The sequence below is a fragment of the Equus asinus genome, chromosome 5 (genome assembly GCF_041296235.1).
Source record: "Equus asinus isolate D_3611 breed Donkey chromosome 5, EquAss-T2T_v2, whole genome shotgun sequence".
Taxonomy (NCBI): domain Eukaryota; kingdom Metazoa; phylum Chordata; class Mammalia; order Perissodactyla; family Equidae; genus Equus; species Equus asinus.
This window is the reverse complement of record NC_091794.1, coordinates 11,667,266-11,686,012: the sequence shown is the minus strand read 5'-3', so window position 1 is coordinate 11,686,012 and position 18,747 is coordinate 11,667,266. Positions and strand designations below refer to the sequence as shown.

The following is an 18,747-nucleotide window of genomic DNA, read 5'->3' as shown; positions in this document are numbered from 1 at the left end:
TATTGGTTCCCAGTGATTAGTGTCTAGAATACTTTTTCTGTGTTATCCAAAGAAAAGCTATAATCACAGCTTTCTGTGATCCTGTTTATTTTTGGGCTCTTAATCTTCTGCTGTCATTTGTCGTGATATTCATGGAATTCCAGCTAATATTGACCTCAGTTTAGTGAAAAAACAATTAAACTCATTCAAAGCTTATTTTCATTCTCTGTTGCAGCTTTTCTCTGTTAACATTGAATTGAACATAATTCTAAAACGTATTCTATTTATTGTATTAACTCTAGGATAAAAGGCCAAATTCCCCAAAATTAGCAAAATACTATGGGGAAAGATGATTGACAGTGGTAGAGAAACATCATCCTTTGGTGAAACTGGAGTAGGTGCCTGTGTCCTGAGTACATTTGTTTTCTTTTTTTCATTCATTCCCTCAACAAATCCCTGCCAACCTAATAATTAAGGTTAGCTGTTAAATGCTAGGCTTTGCTTCTCAGTTAGGATGGAACAGTGCGCCAGTGGACTCCAGAAGCCACAGAATAAACGGAGCTGTCTAAACAGAATTGGAGTTAGGCATGTTAGATACTAATCTGAAGCATTACCTCTCTTTGAGAATAAACAGGTATGTTGTGCGTCTGAGCTCACTGTTATCATGAATTGAAGGAGACTTCAAAGAAAGTTGAGGCTAGAGACTGGCACCCTGATAGTGTTCCCAAAGTTCCAAGGGGTTTACCAAAAAACTCTTTTACCACGTAATTGAGAGAGAGCACACGTACATTGCATAAAGTGCATTAATCTTAAGTGAAGAGCTTGATAGTTTTTTTTGACATAAGTGTACACTCAATTAGCTACCACCTGTATCATGATACAGAACATTTCCGGCACCCTATAAGGTTTTTTCAGTTGTTCCTTCTCTTAAAGTTCAGATAAGTGACTCATACAAAATAGTTTTGTGTCTGGCTTCTTCCACTCAATGTGTTCTGTAAAGTTCATTCGTGTCGCACGTGTGCCAGTACTTCATTATTTTTTATTGCTGTGTAAAATTTCATTGTACAAATGAACCACAATTTATATACATTCTCCTGTTGGTGGGCATTTGGGTTGTTTCCAGTTCTGAGTGGAATTAACAATAAATCTGTTATAAACATTTTCATACATTTTTTTGTGGATATATGTATTAATTTCTCCTATATACCTGCGAGTGGAATTGTTGGGCCTTATGGTAAGTTTATGTTCAGTTTTAGTTGAAACTGCCAAACAATTTTCCACAGTGATATCAATTTACCTTTCCACCAGCAATATGTGAAATTTGCTGTCATTCATTCACACTGATCCTTGGCGTTTGCAGATTTTTTAGTTTTAACCGTTTTGGTGGAAAATGTTAATGGTGAATATCTTTGTACAGACCTCATGAGAGCAACTTCTGAAGGTACAGAGAGAGTTATCATGTGAAAGGAGATTATTCACTCTGCTATTCTGCTATATTTTTTCTTTATAGCTCTAAATAGAACCTGAGCTTTGAATTTTTTTCTGATTGGCAGAGCTGAGCTGGTCTCATTCTTGATGATATTTCATAACACTAACCTTATGTAATTATTGTAAGCGTGGATTCAGGAGCAGTGAATCCCAGTCATGCTGTTCTAGATTCAGTGTGTGCCTCAGTTTACTCATGTGTGAAACAACTAGCACCTACCTTTCAGGCTTATGGTGATGAAAGGAATTAACAGACATAATGTACCTGGAACAATGCCTAGGCTAGAGTAAGTGCTAAAGTATTAGATATTACTAACAGAGATTATATTTGCATTAAATCATTCAATGTGTATGAGTAAAGAAGGAAATATGTAAAGCAATTTTTTATTTTACCTGGTAATAAATAATTATTACGTTAGAATACTTATGTTGTTGAAATACAGGTCCAGTCCTGAAGGAAATTGTATTTAAAAGCAAAAAATGTCTAAGTCTTTTAAAAGGCCAGCTTTATAAGTTGGCAAAAGGGCACTGCTCAGAAGGTTCTTTATCCCAAAATATCTAATATCGGTGTCTAATTTCGCCTTTGGACTTGCTTATTCAGTCTGATAGACTTTTGCTGTAATGTTAAAACATGTACTCCATGGGAACAGATATTCTGAAGTCTCTCGTCAGCAAAGCTTTAAAGAAAACCTGACGTCTTGGTGGAGGAATAAAAGAGGGATACAGAAAGGAAAGATTAGAAGGATGCTGGAACAGCCTGGTTTGAGTTGGTCTTTTAAAAATAAAAATGTTTAGAATAGATACAATCTAATTCTAAAGTAAATAATTGTTTTTCCATCTTTATAGAAAAGATATGCTTAATAATGAATAACATTCATAAAGCATTTTGAAAATAAGTGGCTGACAACTGTTTTTGGCCTCCATCCCAGCTTTACCTTTCCGGGAGGTGGGGATGGGGTGGGGGCGGTGATTGAAGGTTTTTAAGAGAGGAGTAAAAAGTGGAATAACAAATAGTAAAATTTTTCAATGCCTGACCTAGTTGCCTAAAAAAAGTTTTTTTCAGCTTCCTTCTTTGTATTCTCTAACTTCTGGGCTCAGCTACTATCTTTGGGAAAGAGCAGAAGGAATAATCACATAGTTAATCCCATAGCTAAACCTTTGGACTTAGCTTCTTTTCACTTATCATTTACCTCCCTCAAAGTAGGTGGAATAAATGTCCTGGAATTCATTAATTCAATAAATATATTGGTAATAGATGCTGATTTATAGTCTCTGCCTTCATGGAGTGTTTAGTGTGATAGGGAGGATAAATATTGCTAAGTCAACAAAAGCTTTCCAGCTTGTGAAATAAAAGTATAATGTACTGTAGGATAGTGTAACAGGCATACCTGACCTAGTTGGTGGAAGAGGATTAGAGGAAGCTTCCTGGAGGAGGCGAATTCAAACTGAGACCCAGTGATTACATTAGCTAGTGAAGGAAGGGATAGGTAATCTTCCATGCACAGGGTACAGCATGGATGAATTTTCTAAGTTGAGAAAGAGAGTGGCAGTGGCACTTTGGAAGAATTGAGTTTTTGTTTGAAATGGAGAAGAGGTGAAAATTGCCAATTGTTAACTAACACATTTTAATTGCTATTTTTAGGTTATTTCTGGACAGAAGCTCACCCGATTATTTACATCAAATCAGATATTACCGAGTGAATGCTTGAGTTGCCTCGTGGAGCTACTTGAAGACCCAGGCATAAGTGCTCCACTGATCTTAAGTATCATCAGTTTGCTCTCTCAACTAGGTAATGTATTTAGTTTCTATTTTTCATTTTTTGGAAGATTTAATGGTGTTTTGGAATTTAATGTTTTTTAAAAGGCAGGCTTATGTATAGAATCTTTTGGAAAATGATTCACATTCAAAAGATTTCTTTATTGCAAGACCTCTCAGAACTATTTTGTATTGTGTACCTCTTGTAAAAGGGGAATATTATATTATCCTTTCTTAAAATTATTGGACCAAAGAATCTGAAGCATTTCAAAGTTTCCGTAGTCTGCAGAAAAGAATGCACTTTGGGAAATGCTGGCCTACTTTTGAATTAAAAAAAAAAAAAATACTTATACATAATGCCAATATTAAATACAGTATTCAGAAAAGTCATAGCTAGTGACCAAAAAAATCATTGTTTTGTGATTGACTACACTGAACTTAGAGCTAAGGATAAAGATGTAGGTGTTGCTTTTTCTTTTTTTTCCTGCCTAATCTTTAGTTTTTAAATTTTCATTTAACGGTTACTTTCTTGATTGGTGTTTGAGAGTGGAGAGGAGATATTTCTGTGTGTGATTGAAATATTAATATGTTTTTTCTTAAAAAAAAAAGTCTCAGTGATCCACAAGTATTAATATAGAGCAGTATTGTCCAATAGAATTTTCTGCAGTGATGAAAATGTGTTCTGTCTGTGTTGTCCAATGTAGTAGCCACTAGCCACATAGGGCTATTGAGCGTTTGAAGTTTGGGTAATAGCCTGAGGAACTGAATCTTTAATTTTAATTAATCTAAATTTAAATAGTCACATGTGGCCTAGTGGCTTCCTAATTAGCACAAATATAGAGAGTAGAATAGAATGAGTCTTTACTCATCACCACCAACCCTCCTCCTCATTTCCACTTTTGGGGATAATATTTCTCTCTGTCTCTCTCTTTTTTTTTTTTTTTTTTTTTTTGGTGAGGAGGATTGGCCCTGAGCTAACGTCTTTTGCCAATCTTCCTCTTTTTGCTTGAGGAAGATTGTCCCTGAGCTAACATCTGTGCCAGTCTTCCTCTTTTTTGTATGTGGGATGCCACCACAGCATGGCTTAGTGAGTGATGCTTAGGTCCATGCCTGGCATCTGAACCTGCGAACCCCGGGCTGCCAAAGCAGAGTGCATGAACTTAACCACTACGCCACCAGGCCAGCCCCAGGATAATATTTCTTAATGGTTTGTTATATGTCTTTTCAGATCTTCTCTATGCTATAGCAAATAATTTTAGATCTTTAAATTGGTTGTTTTTAACAAAAATGGTGTTATAGAGCTTCAGATGTTTTCTTTTTTCACTTAATATATCTTGGGTATCGTTCCATTTTGGTATCTTTTGCATAGCTACCTAGTACCATATTGTAGTGCCATAATTTAGTCAGCCATTCTCCTAACAGTGGTAGTCCTGTTCTTTTTGAGCTTTCGCTATTAGAATCAATAGTGCAATGAACATTTTTATGTTCAAATATGCTCAAATATTAGTGTATTTCTGCTAAATAAATTCCCGGTAGAATTTTCAGTTCATTTTTCAATTTGCTGGCCTTTACTAAATTGTTTTCCAAAAAACCTCTACTAATTTTTTTTTTTTTTTTAAGATTTTATTTTTTCCTTTTTCTCCCCAAAGCCCCCGGTACATAGTTGTATATTCTTCGTTGTGGGTCCCTCTAGTTGTGGCATGTGGGATGCTGCCTCAGTGTGGTGTGATGAGCAGTGCCATGTCCACGCCCAGGATTCAAACCAATGAAACACTGGGCCGCCTGCAGCGGAGCGCGCGAACTCAACCACTCGGCCACGGGGCCAGCCCAAAACCTCTACTAATTTTAACACCCACCAACTGTTTGTATGAAAATGGCAATCACTTTCAACATTTAAATATATTAGAAACTTTTTAAGTGGTAGCCTTTTTATTTTTAAAATTGTATTTCTTTTTTTTGTTAATAGACTTTATTTTTAGAGCAGTTTTAGATTATAAAAAATTGAAATGATAATCATTTAATGGCAAAATTTCTATAAATATATAAAGTAAGATTTTTCCTTGAGATTAATTTATTCCACATAGAGAAATCATTTGTTTATTGACAAAAAGGAAAAGTTCATACTCCCTTCCCTTTTCCAGCTTATACAATTTCTGTGATGAAACTTATAAATTGGAAGGTATTTGTAAAAAAAAATAATAATAACCATATCATATTTGATATTTTTATATGTGATAAATTTAATATGAAGTACATTTTAAATTACTTTCTTTCATCCATGAAGACCATATATTAAAATGATTTATTTTGGACCATTTTTTTTTAACTTACAGCCGTAGACAATGAAACCAGAGACTGTCTTCAGAATACATACAATCTGAATAGTGTTCTGGCAGGAGTGGTTTGTCGGAGCAGCACTTGCCACGATGATTCAGTGTTTTTGCAGGTATATATATACCCAAGAAGCACTTTGTCACTTAATACTTGTTCCCCCTTCCTTATTTTCAGATCAAAATTAATAGTATCTATTATAAACTGCTAACATATAGTGTATATGCTGGTATAATGCTACCTGATTAGGCCTAGTGGCCATTAATAAATTTAGAGCTGGTTGATCATACATGTGCTACTATTTAAATGCTTCTAGAGAGGGAAGCTTATCTACATCTAGCACTATTATTGAAGAAAAACAAATCTATATTATAACTGCTTTGATAGACATAAACACAGCTCTCAGCATTTTGAGATGTTAGCTATTCATATTAAAATTATAATCTATGTTGGCATCTAGTCTTAATTGGTTGAGGAAACATTCTACAAAAATTGAAGGTATAGATATAGTCTTATTTAGCATAGATACAAAGCTCTTATCCCCATCATATTTCATTGAAACTAAAACACCATCAGTTGTAAGAAAGAAAAACATCACCAGTTAAACTGACATGTAATATTAAAGATGGTAAAATGTGAAAAAATGCATGTTAGACTTGATGGAATATGTATGTGTTTCAGCCTGCATGCAAGTTTAAGATGATTAAGTGAACCAAGTTGATGAGAAGATGCTCTGTTTGAGATAGAATGTATAGAAATGTGTGAATCATGAGATGAACCCTAAGGTTCTCAGTAGTCTCATTATCTTGTATGTTTTTTTTTAAAAAAAAGCATTTTAAGAAATGGAAAGGTTCTTGCTCTAAACAGCCTCAAATGACATGCTCAAAATATGCACTGGAGTCCATTCTTGTGAGCACACAATATATTTTTATATGTTTATATTCATTACTATTTTCTTATTCTCAGTGCATTCAACTTCTGCAGAGGTTAACATATAACGTCAAAATTTTCCATTCTGGTGCCAATATAGATGAATTAATTACATTCCTGATAGATCATATGTGAGTATGCAACCAACTAATCTATTGATTTGTTTCTAAACTAAAACCATGCAGTAGTTCAATTTTTTCTTAGATAATTTTCCCAACTTTTTAAAATGAATAAGACTCTGATTCTTGTTTACTCCCTTTAGGTGATTTCAAGGATCAAATGGTATAAAGCAGCTTTAATTTTCATAACAATAATGTATATATTTTGTAGCAAAAATTTATGAAATGATAATATATATATTTAATCTTCTTGCTTGGAGAATATACTGATGAGATAGCACATGATCATTCTCACAGTTAGTTCCCTATTTCTATGCTGCCATTGAATAGGATCGTTCAGTTCAAAACGTGAAATAAATGGTCACTACTATTCAAAGCTTGACTGTTTCCACATGTTAATCAGGTTTTTCTTTTTGTTTGTAAAAAGGAAGGAATTTAAATGTGTAAAATAATATATAATTTTGAGTAATTTAGAATGAAATTAATGCTTTTTATCTTTTCTTATTTTCCGTAAAACAACAGTCAGTCTTCTGAAGATGAGTTAACAATGCCTTGTCTGGGATTATTGGCAAATCTTTGTCGACACAATCTTTCTGTTCAAACACACATAAAGACTTTGGTAAGAAGCTCATTTGTAAAATGTTTCTTTTGTGGTGGGTTCTACCCTTAAAAAAAATTTTATCCATCTTTTTCTTTAAAATAATATTTAACAATAATCTTCACGTCTCATCCAGCTGACCCATCAAAGTTAAGGAAGAATTAGGTTGATATAAATAACTTGAAGCATTCCAGCCTTTGTGTATCTTGTATTTAATATAAGTTAAGGATTAGTACAAATTCTGAATAAAAGTCTTCCTTCTCCATAGTATCCCATTGTTTATCTCACTGAAGAATACAAGAAACACTAAATTATTTTGTGCTGATAGAAGGGAGGCACATGATTGGCAAACTCATTTACCTTAGCCTTCTATTTCCACAAAATCAGTAGCAGCTCCACCAGAAAGATCCACGAGTAAATGCCTAGCATCAACTACCAGTACTTGGATAAGCAGAGACACACAAATGAAACTAACAGAACTACTGTTAGAAATAGATTAAATCAAGAAAATTCACTGATTCTGTAAGGTGCTTTGTGAACAATTCCCCTGCTGTGCGTTATTCAGTATTACCTGTTTAATTTTGATGTAAACAATATCTCATTTGTTGGTTTGCTGGATTTTTCTGACCTGGTCTTACTTTGGAGGTAGAGGTTATTTTGAGCCATGGAAGTGTTTGAGAAATGTAAACATTCGCTCACAATCTCATGTCTAAAAACTAATCTTCACTAAGGTTGTACCTATCTCTACTGCTGTAAGTAATATATGAAAATACCATCTCACTCCTTGAATGATCTCTTAAGTTGAGAATAATGTTTAACAAAAATTTACCTACTCTGTGCAAGACATACTTTTTTTTTAATTGAGGTGTGACTGACATAACATTATATTAGTTCCAGGTGTACAGTGTAATGATTTGATATTTGTATATGCTATAGAATGATCACCACAATAAGTCCAGTTAACGTCTACTACCATACATAGTTAACACAATTTTTTTGTTGTTGTAATGAGAGCTTTCCAGATCTTCTCTCCTAACTACTTGCGAATATGCAATACAGTTTTATTAAGGACATACTTTTTAAACCAAAATGTAAAACTGATAATTTTTCATACTAATTTATTTTTAAATTCTTTTCTTCCTCAGAATAATGTGAAATCTTTTTATCGAACTCTCATAAGCTTCTTGGCCCATAGTAGCTTAACTGTGGTTGTGTTTGCACTTTCAATATTATCCAGTTTGACATTAAATGAAGAGGTTGGGGAAAAGGTAAATATGATTTTTTAATTATGATTTATAAAGATAATTCTGAAGTTTATAGTCTCTGAAACTTTAAAAGTCATTGAGGTTTTTTGTTATGTTTTAGGATGGTGTTAACTTAAATTTTTTTGTGTAATATACTTTTCCTAATTTTTTTTAAGCTGTTCCATGCTCGAAACATTCATCAGACTTTTCAGCTAATATTTAATATCCTCATAAATGGTGATGGCACGCTAACTAGAAAGTATTCAGTTGATCTGCTGATGGATCTCCTTAAGAATCCTAAAATTGCTGATTATCTTACCAGGTATGACTGATAAATTTTAGGACCTTTTTTTTAAACCAAAATGTATTTGTGATAAATAAAACTGCCTTTTTAAATTTAGTAAACTTGGATTCTACTGATTCTCAATAGACTAAATTGAAATATTTTGATGTACTTTATTCCCGTTCTTTTTGCTGTCCTGACCTGAAATGTAAAAGCTTAACATGGGTGTGTGTGTTTGTGTGTTTGAGTCTTTGTCTTAGATGGATAGATTCTGTCTTTCTCCAAAATGTATACATCTTGAGTAACCTGTTTCAAAACCAGTTTTAAATCTTGAACATTATGATTTTTTGAAAGAAAATGTATTTTTATGACAACATTCATGTCAGTATGTCTTTCGGTCTTTTTTCTTTTTTGTATAAAAACTAGATAATGATTCCTTCGATATGTGCCTGTGTTATGTCATAAGGTAAAATGAAAACACATGTTCATATGTCCTTTCTATCTCATAGCATTTCATGTAATCATTTGTGTTTTGAGATCAGTTTGCAACTGTTTTCCAAAGAGCTCATGGCCTTTTTGCATCTTAAGTTAATTTTTCCCAGTGCCTAAGCTGCTTTGTGGTCCTAAGTTAGGAAATTGTTGAAATTGCTTCAGATTAAATTAACTAATCATTCACAAATGAGAAAACATTTATTGAGCCCCTACTGTCTTCAAGAATCGCAGGAGAGCAAGTATTAGCAGTGGCAGGGGTACAAAAACGTAGTCTCTAATCTTCGAAGAACATACTAGAAGTTAAAAAAACAAAAGCTAAGCACTAGGGCAAGCTTGACCACTACTTATATGGTTGACTGATATTTTGCAAAACCAAGAAGCATTCACATTAGCATTTCACTTTTTCTTCTCTGAAGCATCAGTAGATAAGAGAACTTTCTTCCATAGTGCTGTCCCTTTATCTGCCCTCTCTTTATCTGTTCTGAGAGTCCTCCCAATATATTCTCATGTCATACCCATTCTGCCCCCCAAATAGTGCTTATTTAACAGCTTAGATGTAGACGGAAAAAATCCTTTGGATATACCTCTCCAGGAGGACAGAAGAATAATCTGATTTAGTGTTAGTAACTGGTTACTTAATCACTTCTGTAAATCTCTCAGTGCCATTATCTGTTTTCTTCTCTATGTAGCCTAGAACCCCAGAATTACCTCTCGAAAGAAAATTATGTTTAACTATGTGTTATCCTCTTATTTATCTGCTGTACTTTTTAGCAAAATATTTCTGAATCTCTTCTAGAGTCTAACTTAATGCCTGGGTTCCTAATCGAAGTTTGAGAAAATCACACTTTTTGAATTTGTATCCTACATATTCATTGTCTCTAAGTTTATCTGGGCAGCACCTCTTACATTTATTCCCAGTCAGCTTTCTTTCACATTTCTTACAGTGGCTCTTTCAAGTATTTACCACTTTCCTCTTGCCATTTTTCACTCAGAAGATGACCTTATCTTTGTTTCACAGAAAAAAAATGGGTTCCTATCTGATTGGAGCAGCCTCATCTGTGCTGAACAAGGTTACTTGTGTTTATACCAGTTCTTACTTAGCATCATTCTGTTTCACTCACAGACGTATCCCATTATGCTGTGCATTCACTCTCATTCTGTCTTCTTCAACAGTTTCCCCGGTCTCTTCAGTGCCTCGCATTCAGTTGACACTCTCGACTTATACATATGCTCCACTTTTGACTTTTTCTTCACCTTTTTGTCCCTTTTAAAATCTGTGATGTCCCATTGTATTCAAAGTGAATATTGCAAATTCTCAGTATAGCCCTCCAAAATCTGGTCCCTCACGACTTCTCAGCCTTATTTCTTCACATTTTCTTTCTTAGATACTTTAGTCTAATCATTTCAGACAATAAATGGAACCTCCAGCTTGTTAGAAATGCTCTTTCATGTATCCGTGTGCTGTTTCCTCTGCAGTACTTCCTCTGGAAGGCTGGAATACTCATTCCTCTTTATATGTCTAACTCCTATTTATTTTTTAAGACTTAAGTCTGGGAAGCTTCGCCTGGTGGGGTCTGTCCCACCAAGTCTGGGTTTGATACCCATCCTCTGTTTCACAGCATCCTATACTTTTCTCCATTATAGTGTTGTATTTTACATTACATTTTATTGTTATTTTCTGTCTTTCTGCCTCCATCCTTAGACTGTGAGCTCTCCAAAAGGGCTCCATTCTCCCAAATCTGCAATGCACCAGTCACATAGAATATAATGTGAGTGGTGCCTTTAGTACCTCTTAGAGATGTTTAGCACAGGGCCCTGCTCCTTACCTCTGTATCTGCAGAGCCTTACTTAATCCCTGGCAATTTATAAATAAGTACCTGTCTCGTTTACTAGAATAGTCCACGTTCTTTGAATTTTTACAAACTGAACACAGCCTGTAACAAAAAAAGGCAGTTGAGGTACTGACAGTTTCAATGATTTATTTATTGCCCATATGAGTCATTGTTTTTTCACTGTTCAGTAAATGACAGAGCCAGTTTATGTATATCATAATGGTAGAATATAAGTATAAACTTTACAAAGACTATTCTGTATTAGAAGCTCAAATAGATGAAAGAAACTGCAGTTAAATTTTATATTTATCTTGTACGTAATCCTTTTTGATGTATCAATTTCATAATTATTATTTGATGTATATTTTTAAACCTAGGTATGAGCACTTTTCTTCGTGTCTTAATCAAGTATTAGCTCTTCTTAATGGAAAAGATCCTGATTCTTCTTCAAAGGTATGTAAAAACATGATTGTTTCTTTTAAACGTTTTAAAAACTATAACATGCAGAAAAATCTGAGTGCCCAGCTCTCTGAATTTTTACTTTACAAACTGAACACAGCCATGTATCCAGTGTCTAGATCAGGAAACAGAACATTACCAATACTCTAGAACCCTCCTCAAATCTTCATACACTGGTACAATCCCTTTGGAAAACTGTTTCATGATACCAACTAAACATATGCGTACCCTCTGACACAGCGATTCCACTCTTACCTATATAGCCAAAAGAGACATGGCCATGAGCTCACCAAAAGGCATGCAGAAATGTTAAATAGAAAATGAAGTTTTTTAAATGATACCATTTACTGATTTTTAAAAATGTGAAATCTTAGGGGATAAATCTAACAAAACATGTACAAGGCCTCTACTCTGAAGTTATAAAACATTGAGAGAAATAAGAGACCTAAATAAATACAGATATACCAAGTTCATAGATTGGAAGAGTTTACAATATTTGGTCACTCAAAATCACAGCAGATTTTAGTGTTTTTTGTTGTATTTTGTTTGTTTTTGGTGTATATGGAAATTGGGAAGCTGATTATAAAATTCATATATGCAAAGGTCCAAAAATAACCATGGCTATCCTGAAAAAATGAACAAAGTTGGAGGACTTATTAATACTACCTGGATCAAGACTTAATATAAAGCTGCAATAATTAGGACAGTGCAGTATTGTCATAAGGATAGACAGCCCAATGGGACAGAGTACAGTCCAAAACCAGACCCACACTATTTGGTCTCCTGAGTGATAACAGTGCAGTCTTAAAAGTATGGTCATTCCAGTAAATGACACTGAATCCATTGAATATCCAAATGGGAAAAAACTGAATTCTAACCCCTACCTCACACCAAATGTGAACATCAGTTCCAGAAAGATTGTAGATCTAAATGTGAAAGGTAAAATGATGAACTTTTAGAAGAACCACCTAGCAGAATCTCTTCACAGCCTTGGGATAGACAAAGATTTTCTTAAACAGGAAACAAAAGTTCCAACTATAAATGAAAAAAGTTGATAAGTTGGACTACATTAAAATTAGGAGCTGCTATTTATGAAAAGACCACCAATAAGAGAGTAAGACGGCATATATCTAACAAAGGACTTTTATCTAAAGTATGTTATTTAAAAACTTGTACGTGTAAATCAGAAAAACCCTGAACCTAGTAGATAACCTGAGTGAAATAAACTTGAATTGATCAATAAATATGAAATGGTTGCTCAACTTTATTAATCTTCAGGGAAATGCAAATTTAAATAGTAATAGTAAATAGTAATGCAGTATTGCTCCATACCCACCAGGTGGTTAAAATTATACATGGATAATATCAAGCATGGATGAGAGTGTAGAAAATTCATAAGTGTCACAGTACTCATGGGTGAAAATTGGTACAACCACTTATGAAAACTGGTATTATCTACTAATGTTGGACATATGCATAAACTATGACCCAGCAGTTCCACTCATAAGTATTTACCCCAAAGAATTGAATACATATGTTTACCAAGGACATCTATGAAACATAACAGTACTGCTCCTAATAGCCAAGAATTGGAAACAGCTCAAATGCCATCCACAGTGGAATGGGCAAATAAACTGGTATATTTATGCATTGGAATACTCTACAGCAATGAGAATGAGTAAAATGCGACTGCATGCAACAATATGGATGAATCTCGCTAACACTGGTAAGCTAAAGAAGCCAGATGGAAGACTATACACTGTCACATTCTATTTGTGTGTAAAGCTCCGTGTGAGTTTTTTATATAAACTGGCAAGCTGATTGAAAATTTTATATGGAAACGTGAAGATTCAAGAATAGCTAAGATAGAATTAATCTATGGTGTCAGAAATCTGATGTGGAGGAATGGTTGGGGCATTGTCTAGGAGAGGAGATTGTGGAGTTTTGTAGAATTCTCTTGATCCGGTTGCTAATTACACAAGTGTATTCATTTTGGGGAAACCATCTAGCTTTGCACTAATAATTGATTTGTTCTCCGTTACACTTAGAAAATGTACATGAGAAAGTAATTTTTTGTTTGTGTATAACATATTTCTGGTAAGATAATCAAGAAACTAGTAGCAGTGCTTGCCTCCAGGGAGGATAGCTAGAGGTCAGGCTGGTACCTTTGACTTTGAAACCAAGTGAATGTATTCCCTATTCAAAAACAAGTACTACAATTTATATTTAAAAGAGAGTAAATTAAAGATTTCTTTATCATTTGTTACATAGTAAATACTAATGGGCTGAATTCTATTAAAATCAGATACTATCAAGTTAATTAAAACACAAATCTCAATTGTATGTTTACAAGAAACAAAGAAAGGTAGAAAATTAGTGGATAGGCAAAGGGATACCAATAATTTTTTAAATTTTTTAAATGATAGATTGGTAGTTTATGAAAAAGGTAGGATTGAACTTAACAGTTAATAAACGGGTTGATGTGGATTGTTATGTAATGGTATAGGGCCTGTTAAACAAATTCACATGAGTAAATTTGAAGATCTAATTGTCTTTCTTTAAACAATTCATGAATTGGGCAACATCTCATCTGACAAGCAGGAAGCTACTCTGAGGGGTTACACAACATGGAAGGCTTTTATAGTAAGGAGGGCGGGACAAGGAAAGGAAGTCATCAGTAAGGAAAAAATGAAAGTTCATCGGAGGAAAGTAAAAGTTAGGGTGATGATGGACTCTCATTGGCTGAGCTGAGGCATTTTCCATTGGCTGGTCAAGAAGGAAGTCATCCTGCAGAAGTAGTAAAGTAGTTGCACTTCCCCTTTGGGAGTGCAAGGTATATCTACCTCTCGGAGTCAGTACTGGTGCTTCTTCCTGTCTGGGTCTGTAATTGACGTCTTCCTGTTTGAGGTGATTGATTTGGCAGCATGTGAGAGCTCCCTCTACAGGCCTTCCCAACTCCAATTTATTTGAGATTTCCTTTATTAATTTTTACAGACCCAGTATTTGAAGTAAAGAAGAAATGAGGTCAAATGAGGGAGCCGAGGGGCGTAATGCCAGCAGTTTACAAACATAGTATGGAAATGGCCATTGTTAAGGTTTTACAGCTTTGGGATGCCACTTTTAAGTATTATCCTAAAGTATGTTTTATAGCAATTCTTGAATCTTAGCTTGATAGCAGGACTTCATAATTACTACTTTGATTTTTTAATTCTTTTTTTTCATTTTACAAACAAAACATGTTTGTGCTTAAAAAAAATAAGTACTATAGAAAGCATTTAACATTTGCTGAAGTTGCCCTTTTTTGTTTGGCTCTCACAGTCCTGCTTATCAGAAGTAACCATCATTAACAAATTTCTTTGTAACTTCCTGGAACATAATCATACATTTTAAGAAATAATACTGATAGAAATATTCGAAGCTGCTTTTAATTTTTGTTTTAGAGTATTTTCTTTAAAAATATATGTCATTTTCAGCTTCCTCATTTGGTTGCTTTGTGCGTTAAAGTCCAGTGAAATTGACATTTAATGAAGACTTTATATTGCACAGGTTTTAGAATTACTTCTTGCGTTCTGTTCAGTGACTCAGCTGCGCCATGTGCTCACTCAGATGATATTTGAACAGTCTCCATCTGGCAACACCGCTCTAACAAGCCGTTCTAAATGTTTAGAACCTACTGTAGCTCTACTTCGTTGGTCAAGCCAGCCTTTGGATGGATCAGAAAACTGTTCCATTTTAGCGTTGGAGTTGTTCAAGGAAATATTTGAGGTAATAGAATGATTGACAAATTGACTTTTCTACTTTTATGGTTTTTAATGAACAGCTCTCAGAAATGTTCCCATAAACTTCCAGTTGTTCATACACTTTAGGAAAATGTCGCAATTACTAGACTCCCTATTATTCAGCTACTGAGTTATTGTTTTCTGACAAAGTCACAAATATTAGTCTTTTCGTTTTTTCTCTGAATGCCTTCTAGATACTCCTTTCAGTGTGATAAGTAAAGATATTAATTAAGATTTGTGTGGTTTGTTGTATGACTCTGCTTCTTGCAGAAGTCACATTCTGTCTCTTCATCTCAATAGATAATGTCTACTGTCCTTATTAACCTGTTGAGTGGGTTAACTTAGGAACTTTGGATTCAGTCAGTGAAATGGAGTGGAGCATGCCAGACACTGCTAGGCACTTAGGATACAGACAAAAATCCTTTCCCTAGAGGCCATTACATTCTGGTAGATTCTACTCTCTGGGTTATTTAGCATTCTCTGCCATTCTCCCTGATTTTATACCTGTTCTTCCTACCACGGTATCTTCCTATAGTGTTTCCCCTCTCATGTCTGGATCCTATGCACAAACAAAAATGTGTAGAGTGATTAAATATATTTGTTAAGGATTATGCACAAATTATCCTTTCTGTTTTGTGTTGGTCTTGACTATTAACAATCAGTTTTAGCATTTAAAAAGCCCTTTGAGATTCTTGATGGGAATTATTTGTGGTTGTAAAGTATTAAGTGTTATTTAATTATTATAATTACATTTCGCAAATTCAGGGTATTTGTTTTAAGTACATACTTTTAATTTAGAATAATTTTTAAATCACAGATATAGTCCATTTCAAAATGTCTTGTTTGCAGTTGATTAGCCCAAAAGCTTATTGTTCCTTTTGAGAAAAAAGTCATTTTAGCCCTCAAAATTGGCTAAATGGATAGATTTAAATAGGAGAGACAGGTCAAAGAACTGTTGAACTAATTATAAGAAATTTAAGAGAGTGTCGCAGTTCAGTGATGACTGTTTCTGCATTCTGTATTCCATCTTTATTTTTATTTTTAACCATTGGTGGCGGTCATTTCTCCAGGATGTCATAGATACTGCTAACTCTTCCTCAGCTGACCGTTTTGTGATCATTCTGCTGCCTACAATCCTTGATCAGCTTCAGTTCACAGAACAAAATCTAGATGAGGCCTTAATAAGAAAAAAATGTGAAAGGATGGTCAAGGCCATTGAAGTTTTGATAAATATCCTTTACTGTTATAAACATGGAAACTAAATAACCATCTGTTTTTTTCCTAGCATTACATTTACTGCATTTTTGTGTTTATTTATAATTCTGTCACTTCTCATCTTTGTGTGTATTCAGAATTGTTGAACTGAAGTTTAAACTATAGTTTAATTCTCAATGAACAGTCTCTAAAAAAGTTAGACTTTATTTTCTTTGTTTTCTGTGTAGAATGTTTAAGCTAAAGAATATTTTTAGAAATGCTTTTTAAACTTGGATTTGGACATTTTAATCACAATTGGAGATTAGGAGATATATTCTAAAATAACTGCCCTATTACTGTCTTCTGGTGCTAATTGATGCCCCTGGTTGATGTGTGGTGCCATTCTTTGGTGGAATGTATCAGAGAATAAAGAAATATGAGTAGGGTTGTCATAATTTTACCTTAGTCTTTTAGCTTGTGTTTTAAAAATTAAAACCTCCGTAAATGTTTTAATAAAGATGACATCACACTTGGTCATAAAAAAGACGGTTATTTTCAAGGCAGATTAACTCATTTCAAAAAAAAGAAAACCTTGAGTATAATTATTGCCACTGCGTAACTTCTGTGTACTGATTTTCTTAGGTCTTTCCTTGTGTTAGCTTTTTTTAGATCAGCTGATTCTAAGTTGCTAAGAAGTCCAAGTCCAATTTTTTAATATTTCAATAATGATTTTTTTTTTTATTATTATCAGCAAGGATCCACCATTTCTCAACCAGATCTCTTACATTTGCCTGGTTATATCCCAGAGCATTAAGAATTTGCTCAACTTTGTCCTGCCCTAGAGCAAACTCCACATGTGTTTAATCTCTTCTCTGAGATGCTGCTGCTTAATTTTTCTCTTCCTTTACAGCAGTGATTCTCAGCTCTGGCTGTGTGTTAGAGTCACCTGGAGAACATTTGCAACATACTGACAATGGAGTCTTACTTCCAGAGATTCTAATTTAAATGGAGTAATGTGAACACCTAGGGAGTGCTTGTGATTGTTTGAACTACCTAGGTGATTGTAACATGCAGCCAGAGGTGAAAACCATTGCTGTAGAGACAAATGATTACTTTGCTTGACCTTGGAAAGCTCTGTAATATATTCTGGACTTCTCTCATTGAATGTACCAAACTTAACACCAAAGCAGAGTGAGCTGAACTGAACTACTAGGGCACCAGGGCTGGCCCGTTGACTCTTTTAGTGATAGACACTCAGATTAACTTAATTTTACGAAGTAGGGAGAAAATAACTTACCTTAGTTCAGCAAATATTTATGGAACCATTGTGATACCTGCTAACAAAAAACTAGCATCTAGTAGAGAGACAGATCCTTTTCCTGTTTTACCTTTGAGTCAGAAACTTGGTGTCAGTCCCATCTCTTGCCATTTGTCAGTCACTTAAATGCTCAAGCTCTAGTTTCCTAACCTGTCATTGAGCTAAGGGAACAATAATTACCCCCAATTGCAGTGACAAGATAATTTACATGAAATCATCCTAAATGCTGTAAAGTACTATAAAAATATGTCTTTTGAGAATTTTTGTATCTGTCCCTTAACAAAACATACCTCTGTGTGGCGATGATACTCTAAGAATACATGTTGCAAAAATTCTGACGACTGTCAAATGTACCACTCTGATAGAACAACAGTTTACATATGGAAAGATTGATCTGGGATTTGGAACAAAGGTAGCAGATTCTGAATTGTGGTAAGTATATGAAATCCAAATGACAAAATGGTAAGGCCAAACTTAATAAAAATCAAAAGATGTAGTGACTCTCATCCCTTTTGGAGGATCATCCTTGGGTATGTTCTGTTAACTCACAGTGTAGCAAAGAATTAAAAATATTTTGATAACAAATTTTTTTTAAAAATTCATTCAGTTCATAGATCACATACTTTTGAAGAAAGATATTAACATCTATGATTTGTTATTCATTGTTTAGGTTTGTTTTGTCTTGTTTTAATTTATTGTGGTTATCTAAGACTTTTATACTCCTAAACATTTCTTTTCTAAAGGTGTTTTTTGACATTGTCTCAGTAATTATTTTTATGTTTATTTAATTTTGTATTTTTAAGCAAAAAAGCATGAAAAAACGGGTAGTTTTTATTACAAGGAAATCAGTCACTTCTTCCTTAGCATGTTGAGACTTATGGCTAAAGATGAATTTTCACTGATAGTAATGAGATTGTTTTATCCCCTCCTTTAACATGATTTAAGTCC

The 18,747-nt window shown here is 34.1% G+C and overlaps 1 protein-coding gene across 1 annotated transcript in view; it reads left to right on the top strand.

Annotated features, from left to right (window-relative positions):
* CIP2A (cellular inhibitor of PP2A) overlaps nt 1–18,747 on the top strand; it is a 34,417-nt gene that overhangs the window by 868 nt on the left and 14,802 nt on the right. Inside the window, exons 2-11 of the mRNA XM_014837437.3 lie at nt 3,107–3,254; nt 5,554–5,666; nt 6,518–6,612; nt 7,123–7,219; nt 8,344–8,466; nt 8,619–8,764; nt 11,427–11,502; nt 15,055–15,273; nt 16,358–16,517; nt 18,090–18,231. Coding sequence (XP_014692923.1) covers nt 3,107–3,254; nt 5,554–5,666; nt 6,518–6,612; nt 7,123–7,219; nt 8,344–8,466; nt 8,619–8,764; nt 11,427–11,502; nt 15,055–15,273; nt 16,358–16,517; nt 18,090–18,231 — 1,319 coding nt within the window. The remainder of the gene's footprint in view (nt 1–3,106; nt 3,255–5,553; nt 5,667–6,517; nt 6,613–7,122; nt 7,220–8,343; nt 8,467–8,618; nt 8,765–11,426; nt 11,503–15,054; nt 15,274–16,357; nt 16,518–18,089; nt 18,232–18,747) is intronic.